Genomic DNA, 10271 nt, shown 5'->3' on the forward strand with positions numbered 1-10271 from the left:
GTACAGCATGTCGTGCCTTAGTCTATGAGAACTAAGTCCCCTCCAGCTTACTAAGCTGATAGCTATTATGCTAAACCCCAGCCAGTCTCTAACAGGGTGATGCAATCACTAACTCTAACAAGCCCTGAAAGAGTAACACCTGCTAGAAAACACCTGGCTGTAATTACATGATTACTAGCATGACAGGTAGGTCTGACAAATAGATCAAACTGATCTATAGTAACTGCTTCCTTCACACTGACATATATCTCAATAGAGGGCTCTTCTTGCATTCTTAACTTCTAGGATCAGGGAGCTAATGTTTGTGTGTGTGTGTGCCCTTCCTGCAGCGGAGGATGTCCCCGTCCAGTACTGTGCTCAGCCCACGAATGGTGTGGTGTACTTCAGAGCTGTCTCCAGTCTTAACACCCTCCCAGAAGAACTGAGACCCTACGTGCCACTCTTTTGCAGCGTCATAACCAAGTAAGAGGATCTGCCATTTGAGTCCATTGTGGATAATACCCTAGCAAATTTTGATAAGGGGTGCTTGCAAGGGATCCCTTTACTCCCTCTCCCCCCAGCCAGCCAGCCAGCCAGCCAGTCAGTTATGTTTTTGTTTTTATTTCACCATAATGAAGTGCAAAGTACAATATGCAGCTGGAGGAAGACCAGGATAAATAAAACAGAGGTTTGAGAAATAATAAATTGCTAATTCAGTTGGTAGAATGCAGACTGTGGCAGCAGCCTTCTTCTACGGTAAGGACCAAGTCAACTGTGTTCTGTTTGGTCCACTGGGTACGACGGGCAGTACTGTTAGACTGAAAATGACAAGTATAAGATTTTGCAGATATGAAATAGTAACAGTTCCTAAAACCAGAACACAGAGGAGCTTTTGAAAATCCCCTTTCGTTATCCCTGCTTCTTCTTCTCTTCTCTTTGCTTTGGGGTGCTCGTTTCCCCTGGGGATGAGGGCCTGAATCAGCAAAGGTGTCTCATTGAGATGCAGGTGGCAGATCTGGATGGTTGAGTAGTTGTAGCGTTGGCTTGGGTGCAGCTGCACGTGTCGTAAGCTTATGCTTAAGAAGCACACCCTCCACAGCACCTTGGGAGGTCTTTAGGCTAGGGAAGGCAGGACAGGAGACTGGGGAGGGGAGCGTTCCAGGGGGAAAAGATCATTCAGCAGGCAGAAGCCTGGGATACTTTATTGTTGTGTGTAGAGTTTTAACATCACATCCACCCGTGCTGCTCTACTAGCCAAAGACGCTGCAGAGAGGCAGGGAATGTTCTGACAACTTTTAGATCTTCCCCCCCCACCACCCCTTTCTAGGAGTGAATCTGAAATGCTCTCATCTGATCTTTTCTAATGTCAGTGTTGGAGCGACAGCAGTGATTATATAGAGTGCTGGACTAGGGTCTTGGAGACCCAGGTTTGAAACCCTTCTCTGCCATGGGAACTTCCTGGGTGATCTTGGCCAATCACACACCCTCAGCCTCGCCGACCTCACAGGGGGAAATGGCGGCTGGGAGCTGCTTTATCTAGTAAAGAAGCTGGCACTAGAGTAATCTGTGTGGTCCATCACTGCTCAAGTTAATGCAAAGAACTAAAAAAGGAATTACACAAAGCATACATTATGTATTCAGAGAGACTTGATTTGCAGGATTGGTTGGCCATTTGGAGGGATAGTTTTTTGGGGATAAGAACATAAGAGAAGCCAATGTTGGATCAGGCCAATGGCCCATCCAGACTCTTTCGCACAGTGGCCAAAAATACCAGGTGCCATCAGGAGGTCCAGCAGTGGCGCCAGGACACTAGAAGCTCTCTCACTGTTGCCCCCCCCCAAGCACCAAGAAGACAGAGCATCACTTGCCCCAGCCTGAGAGTCCCTATCTATACCTTGTGGCTAATAGCCACCGATGGACCTCTGCTCCATATGCCTATCTAATTCCCTTTTGAAGCCGTCCATGCTAGTGGATTTTGTTGGCCACTGCAATCTTGAATGAAGACCCCGACTCTCCTCTCTTCCTTTTACAGAATGGGATGTGGAGCTCTCAGTTACAGGGAACAGGCTCAAGAAATTGACTTGAAGACCGGCGGGCTTTCTGTCAGCCCGCATATCACTGCGGACTGCTCCCATCTGGATGTGTACGAACAGGCAAGTGGCTCTCCACGTAGGGATCTCACATCAGGGGTGATGTGATTGGGATGAATTTACGGTCCAGAGCATCAAACACGAGCCCTACTGAATCATTTCCCAGTGTATTGTTGCCTTAACGACCACTCCCATTTCTCTCAATGTAATGTGACCCCTAGGCAGTCTTGGGTCATCTGAAAGTAGGTTTGTGACACTAATTGTTATGATGCAGCGATTAAGAAAGCTGCGTGAATCAGGAGGCTCCGGGTTCACATCTCACACCTATTGAAAACAGGACAGAGGTGAGACGTGGGCCTTGGTCTCTTGGTCTCAGTCCCTGTCTGTCGTATGGGGCTGAGGAGACTGGCTGGTTTTGTAGTGTGGATGGAAAGAATGATGGAGAGAAATGCCATGGGAACATTTGAGTACTCAGAGGCTCACTCTCTCTAAGGGGATGGGGCATGTAGAGTGTGTGTGGGGGGGCAGATTTAGATTGGGGGGAAGAATGTTTGTGAAAGGGCAAAGCAATCTCGTCTCGTACTGCACATCTCAGTCAGTTCAAGGTCCCATCTTCTCACCTTTGAAATATACATTTAAAGTTATTAAGGACCACTCATGATGTCTGGATTTTTCCTTGTTTCTCTAGAGGCCTAATTCCCCCCCCCATCTCTCCTTTTAGGGGGTGCTCTTCTCTTCACTGTGTCTTGATAAAAATCTGCCAGACATGATGCACCTGTGGACAGAAATATTCAACACGTACTGTATATTTTGGATGACTATTCTTTTTTATTATGAATATTTATTTTCCTGAAGCCTACCTAATAAGGTTGCTTTTTTTATACATGTCAGAGCTTGAAAATGTTACTTGCGGTCAATCTGCATAGATCTAACTCAAGCATAATTGAGCCTGCTTTATCTCTTCTCCATCACATGACCCAGAGTTCAGTGGCCCACTAAACAGCTGCTCTGAGCTGTTGTCACCTGCTGATGACATCATCAGAGCAGGGCTTGCTAGTCTAGCACATGGAAGCTTGCTGATCCTGGCAGGCCATGCTCTGGGCTGTGGTTAGGGTTGCCAGACCTCCAGTCCGGGTGGGGGTTCCCGCGTTTTTTGGGGCTGTGATTCAGCGTGACATCATTGCTTTGCATACACAGCAGAAGATCCTGGGTGCGACCCAGGAGCCCCCGCCGGATTGCAGGTAGGATCTGGTAACCCTAGCTGTGGTGTTTTTGCTCAGAAGACATAAGGCAGGCAGGTTTTACGAAGACAGCCAGTTTGGTGTTGTGGTTAAGAGTTGGGGACTCCAAGAATTGGGTTTGATTCCCCACTCCTCCACATGAAGCCATTTGGGTGGCCTTGGGTCAGTCACCATTCTCTCAGCCCCCAAAACAAACTTAGCTCGTCATAGAGCTAGAGTTTCAGGCTGCCAGGACAGCTCATTAGCATATTAGGCCACACCCCCATGCCTTCCCTTGGCTTGCCTGGGCGCCCCACGGCTACGGGGAGCCCGGGCAAGTCCCCCCTTGAAGGTAAGGGAAGGCAGTTTAAACTGCCTTCCCTTGGCTTGCCTGGGCACCCCACGGCTGCGAGGAGCCCTGGCAAGCTGGCCCTTGGACAGGCCGGGGAAGGCATGGGGAGGCATTTAAATGCCTCCCCGATCCTTCCAGGGGCCCCCTGGCCCACCCGCCTTGGAGTCGCCGGGGGGGGGGGGTCGCTCTCCAGGCCTTCCCTCTGTAACCAGGCACAGGCAGAGGTTTTGGCTGTAGTGGGCATGGGCAACTCTGAAGCCAGCCGGAACTCCGTTCCTGTGCGTTCTTGCCCAAAAATAGCCCTGACGATAATTATTACGCTTACAAAAGAGAATCAAGGTTTACAGGTCTCCGAGTATACTGCATTTAGTGTTCATAATTTTTTCTTAATACTTAGCCGCAAGAAAGTTCTGTTTTTGGCTTTATGTATAACTGTAATATATACACTTGTGTCCCATCCTTTGCAGTTCGGGATAGCAATATCTTAATAATGTATGGAGTGTCCTTTATACTGAGGCAAGACCATGGGTCTCTTCTCCACTGTTGTATCTTTCCAAGCTTTCTCTCTGCTACCTGAGATTTATTAACTAGAAATGTCAGGAATTCGAACCCAAGCCCTTGTATGTTCGCAGCAAGTGCTTGACTACTGTATTATGAGCTGCCCACATAATGAAGGGTATTATCCTCTTCCTCCGTATAACAGGAGACAGCTTTCATGTAGCTTTTGGGGGGGCGGGTCTCATCTGAGGAGCTCAGGAAGCCCAGCCCTCCTTGACAGAAGCAATAGAATCGCTTGCCTTCGGTTCATTTACTGGGGCAGTTACTTTTCTGCACATCTTGGATGTTCAGGCTGGGTGCAAGGGGAGATGATGCAAATGAGCTCTCTGCCAGTCCTGGGGATTCTAGCGAGACTTTGGGAAGGCCCCCTGGTCTTCAAGGCTTGGCGGGAGCTTCAGAGCATTCAGCGCTTTGGTCCTGAGAGCTGGCTGCAGTGGGCGGTTCATTTTCCTTTTCTTTCTCCCCCTCCCACCTTTTGTAGCCCCCATTTTGAAGACGAGGGACATTTCAAAGTGTTGGTGAAGATGACCGCTCAGGAGCTGTCAAATGGGATCCCCGATTCTGGACACCTGTACGCCTCGATTAGGGCTAGCAGAACCCTGACGCCTGCGGGAGAGTTGCAAGAGATGTTTGACGGCATGGAGCAGGTGAAGCCCGGGTGCGGGCAGGGAGAGGCTTGAGTTTTGGAATCCGTGAGGCTGCTGAGGCATTCTGGGTACAGCCTGCCTCTTTTCCATTAGCAGCAAGGGAGCTGTTGCATCCATTCAGATAGGGGACCCTGCCGTGCGGCCTCCTTTATGTGGCAGTGTTGCTCCAGTGCATGGGATGGGAGATGCTGGCTTTACTGAGCAAATAGTACCCTTTGCTTGCATGAACAAACCAGGGTGTCATAATGATTATTATTATTTTTTTGAAGCCAGTATGCTGGGGGAATTTGATTGGGATATGTCTTCCCTTTACACCAACATGTTGGGACGGGTGCAGGAAATAGAGTGCAAGCAAAAATATGAAGCTGGAAGTCCCCAGCTGGGTCTCACGTCTGCCTTAAACTCTCGTGATGGTCTTAGCAAAGGCAGGCTTCCCTCTTCCCCTTAGATTCTACAATGGGGATAACATTGGTGACCTGCCTTTTAATGATGCTGTGACAATTTCAGCATAGGAACAGACAAGAAGCATTTTGAACATTGTAAATCGCTGTCTAAATGCTACCTTGCTATATTCGAAAGCAGGACAGAGCCACTGTAGAACACACAGACACACAGAGAGAGGTACGCTGCTGCTACGTCTCAGTACACTTGTTTTGTGTGCGTAAGCTCCCAGGTTCAATCCCTGGCATCTCCGGTTCAAGGGTCCCTGGTCATGGCTGTTGGGAAGGACACGCTCAAGGCCCTGGGGAGCCATAGCCTGTTGGTCAGTTTTGAGCGAGATGGACCAGACAGGACAGCTCTGTATGTGAAGTTTGCCTGGGATGCTGGGATCACCACTTTGATGTATGTGGTGGCTTCACAGTAACAGTGTCTGGTGGAATTTCTCCAGCGATGCTTGGTTTTATATTTTGGGTCTGGATGTGTTTACTGTCTCTCCCCCCCTCCCAAATCAATTTATTTCAGGTGAAGCTGATGAAGCGAATTGCGGAAATGTCTGATATTAAGCCAGTGCTGCGCAAACTGCCCCGGATCAAGAAGCACCTGTTAAATAGTGACAACATGCGGTGAGATTCTCTGAGCTGACGTTGTGCATAGACACATTGTATACTTGACTAGGAAATGGGCCTTCCCCTGCTGAATGATTTGAGTGAGATGATTGACAGGGTCCATCTCCAGTGCTGTTGATTCCAAATAGCAGCACCTCTCAGGGGCTCCAGATGGCTCTCTTGAGCCTCAAAGCTGATCCTTGCTGAGTGAGATGATTGACAGGGTCCATCGCCAGTGCTGTTGATTCCAAATAGAAGCACCTCTCAGGGGCTCCAGACGGCTCTCTTGAGCCTCAAAGCTGATCCTTGCAGCAGTACAAGCTGAAAGGCCTGCAAGAAGTCACATAGGGGCAGGCAGAAATAATCTGGGAATCCCCACTCCCTAAAATAATATCCCTCCAGGATTCTCTAAATCCTGAGGAGCTGAGGTGCCTGAATCTTCCTTCTTGATAGATGGCTTTAAAAGGAGATGAGACAGATTCATGGAGGATGGGTCTAGCAGTGGCTACTAGGCATGGTAACTAAATGGAGCCTCCATGTTCAGAGGCAGTAAGCCTCTGAACCCCAGTGCCAGGAGGCAACATCAGGGGATGGCCTGTGCTTCTATCCCTTGTTGTTGGCCCTTCAGAAGTAACTGGTTGGCTGCTGTGTGAGACAGGATGCTGGACTGCTGCTTTGATCCAGCAAGAGTCTTCTTACCTTCTTAACTGATATCTAGTAGAGCTCAACATTCCACCTCTTCTGGGTCATATTTAGCCCTTGTCAGGCATTCTGGGACTCTTCCCCACCCACCCCTTTTCTCCCTTTTGTATTAATTTTCAAAGGCCTGTTTTTCTGCATATTTTGGTAGACCCCTGTGTATGTAGAGACCCCTGTCCTACCTCCCACCAGTGACTTTGTTGGACAGCTTTTGTTACCTAGATGGGCCAGCCAACACGGGGTTCAATACAGTGATGCAGAGTACCTGAAATTTATTGTATCACATCTCTAGAGTAGTCCTGTCCTAGGGTAGCCCTCAGCAAAGAGCTTTGTATTATTTCCAAAATTTACTCCAAACATGTTGGGCTTCCCCTGGCTATTCTGAGGGCTCAAGCATGCAATGTTGTCAGTCCCGTTCAGTGATCTCCTGCAAATTAATGGCAGCAAAATCTCAGCCAGTGGGTGCCAGTGGGCCTTATTGTTCCAAAGTACCTGGAGGCAGGCATTTCACCTAAGCCGCTCTGATGAAACCCCATCTGTACCACAGCCTGCCACAAAGTCATCCGTGTTTTTCTACCATAGTGCTTCCTGGAGGGCGTAACACTCATATTGAATTACACCTAAGACAGAAATTGCATTCTTTTCCGATACAGCTGGTTGACAGAAGAGCCCTTGCCTTTCAAAAACGATACTCTTGAAGTTGGCATCTCAGAACAAATTGACTTTGAGTGCATCTCAAGATTACTGTCTTGAGAGTCCAGGTGTCAGTATATTGATCGTACCTCACTAAGGGTGGTACGCTTCAGCCCAGGCAGGTGGGGCTTTGGGGGCAACAGATTCCCCCCACACCAAAGAACTTTGTTTCTGGCCGCTGACTGTGTGCGAACTTGCTCCCTACCAGGTGTTCAGTGAATGCCACTAGTGGTTTGGAGTGTGGACTCTAATCTGGGAAAACCGGGTTTGATTCCCCACTCCTTCACATGTAGCCAGCTGGGTGACCATGGGTCGGTCACAAGTTCTCAGAGCTGTTCTCTCAGAGTTCTTTCAGCCCCACCTACCTCACAGGGTGTCTGTTGTGGGGAAGGGAAGTGAGATTGTAAGCCGCTCTGAGATTCCCAAGTGAAGGGTGGGGTATAAATCCAGTCTCCTCCTCTTCTCTTCTTTCTTGAATACAAACATTGTGGGCTTTAATGCATAGGATCAGGGCTGTGCCTGTGGATGGGGGGTGGGGGGGGAGTGTCCAGATCTCATCACTTGTCACAAACTTTCTTAGGCAAGCCTCAGCTCTCCCCCTTGGCGATATAGGATTAATAATGCTACTCTGCCTTGCAGGGTTGTTGGAAGAATTGCAAGAAGACGATACACATGGAATGCTGAACAAAATCAGTGTTCTATGTTAATCTTGTCCTAGGCATCTATTGATTTAGTCATCCCACTAGAAAAGTACTGAGGGACTTCCCCCGTATATTTGGGCCTCCCGGCCAGCACCTAGTGATTCATAGCAGAAGCCCTTTGGCCTTCAGGTGCCATCCGGGCACAATCCTACATCCATCCCTTCGCATGCAAAGATGACACACAGAGATTTGGGGGAAAAATAAAAGAGCCACACCAGTCACAGAAGATACAAGATAAGGCCAAGGCCGATGGTGCAAAATTAGGTTAAAATATATTTTGTTTATATTTTGATTAATCAGTTAAAATTCCCCCCAAATTCCCTACGTGTTTCACCAACAGGCATCGTCGAGGGAATCTCATTCTTCTTGCAGTAGTTCTTCGGAGGGAGCACTGATCTTGTTGGCGAAATGCATAGGGAATTTATGGGGAATTTTAACTGAGTAATTAAATATATTTTACCTGATTTTGCACATAGAGATCAGGATCGAGGATGCACCCTTGCCGTATTGCCTTGCTGTCAGGCATATTAGTTGTACTGCCGCTAGCATGGGTGGGCGGGTGCTGCAAAAGAGGTCCGTGGGGAAGCAGCACGGTTGGCCAAGGAAAAGGATGGTGTCTCTGCTATTTCAACCAAATCTCATATTCCCAGAAACCGTCGGATCCCAAAGCTGCTGCAGGTGGGGCACCCGGAAGTGCTCAGATCACAAGGAAACTCATCACAGTAAGTCTGGCTCGTTTGGATTATGTGGCTGTTGCCAGTATCACACCCCACTACACCGTGAATGGCACTCGTTTTGGTCCATGGAGAGGTGCCAGGAATTTAGGAGAGCATACTCCTGTGCCCCACCCTGAGTTCCTTGGGAAGAGTGGGGAAAGTGTGATAGATTAGAGTACTAATGCCTGCGTCCCTGTAAGACCTTGATTGTTAGTGCCGGCTGTGCAATAGAAACATTCAAACAGGCTTTGTGTGCAAGAGGTATGCCGTTCTCTTCCATGTGCTGGACAATGCATGTAGTTGCTGTTTCCGTCCAGGAGACCAGAATGTGGGATTCCTCTTGCGTATGTGGCTTCCAAACCAGGGAAGAATGCTGCACTGTCCCTCCCTCGCAGAAAGCCCAAGGGGATGTCCTTTGTGGTTATATGTGGGGGAGTGTGGGTCACCTTGGTAGACTCTTCCCCACCCATGGGCTCTTTCCCAGTCCCAAACATTGGACTGCAGCAAATGGGTGCCTGTTCTGAAATGGCCCCTGACCTTGACCCCGGTCCAGGAGGGTTCAGATTCAGGTTCTCCAATTATAATGCCCCTTAAGCGATATTGCTAGGTTTGTACCACCTTCAAGACCAGCAAGACTTTTGGCCAAGAGATCTCTGATGAAGGGAGCTTTGACTTCCGAAAGCTCATCCTCTCCGATATCTTGTTGGTCTTTAATGTGTGACTGGACTCGGATCTAGCCCTTCTCCTGCAGATTGCCATGGCTACTCCTCTGGAACCATTTCTTGGAGGATCGTGGTCCCCAAGTCAACAACCTGGCTTTACTATTTTGTGCTCTGTCCAAGTAGTTGTATAGGATTGTCCATTTGGCACGGTGTGCATTTTAAAGGCTCCTTGCTGTCCTTCGGTGCGTACGAAAAGGGAAAGTGTTCTGCCTACGAGGCTCTGTCTGCGGTGATGTAACTGAAGGGGAATGGTTTTCCTTTTCCCAGGATCCTACTTTCAAGCCATGTCAGATGAAGACCCATTTCCTGCTTCCCTTCCCAGTGAATTACGTTGGGGAATGTGTTCGAACTGTTCCCTTCACAGACGCAGACCATGCAAGGTAGGAGGATGGGAAAGATTGGCAGTGAACGACCAGGTTGATGTGGAGATGCTGCAGAAACATGAAACTGCAGGTAGCGGCGTGGGGGGGGGATCACAAATTGTGACGGCACTGATTCAGAAACCAGCAACGATGCTCTCACAGGGGCTTTGGTCACAAGGCACCGGCTGGTTTTGTGGCACATGCTGGTCATACATGTTTGAGCAGGGAAAGCTCCCCTTGTACTTTCTTCTTTACTGTTGCATTGCCGCCTGCCCCCCTCCGCCAAGTAGAACGGGAGCAGAATCATCATGCTCAATGGTGCCATCATCACAGAAGTGGCACCTTGAACGCTGCCAGGGTCTGTGCAGGCAGAGGGCTGCCCAGGCTGCTGAGCTGGGTTTCTCAGGCGGCAGGACCTTGGATGACCAAGGGGTAAAAGGAGTACTGAAGGATGATAGGGAAATGGCTGAGAAGCTAAATGCATTT

General features: G+C 49.0%; 1 protein-coding gene across 1 annotated transcript in view; it reads left to right on the forward strand.

Annotated features, from left to right (window-relative positions):
- Window positions 1–10271, forward strand: part of PITRM1 (pitrilysin metallopeptidase 1) — a 43187-nt gene that overhangs the window by 27757 nt on the left and 5159 nt on the right. The window contains exons 16-23 of the mRNA XM_015427326.1: window positions 330–462; window positions 2012–2132; window positions 2791–2867; window positions 4681–4846; window positions 5810–5910; window positions 7493–7505; window positions 8636–8707; window positions 9691–9803. Of these exons, the coding sequence (XP_015282812.1) occupies window positions 330–462; window positions 2012–2132; window positions 2791–2867; window positions 4681–4846; window positions 5810–5910; window positions 7493–7505; window positions 8636–8707; window positions 9691–9803 (796 nt within the window). The remainder of the gene's footprint in view (window positions 1–329; window positions 463–2011; window positions 2133–2790; window positions 2868–4680; window positions 4847–5809; window positions 5911–7492; window positions 7506–8635; window positions 8708–9690; window positions 9804–10271) is intronic.

This window comes from Gekko japonicus, unplaced genomic scaffold (genome assembly GCF_001447785.1).
Source record: "Gekko japonicus isolate JY-2015 unplaced genomic scaffold, Gekko_japonicus_V1.1 scaffold1728, whole genome shotgun sequence".
Classification (NCBI taxonomy): Eukaryota; Metazoa; Chordata; class Lepidosauria; order Squamata; family Gekkonidae; genus Gekko; species Gekko japonicus.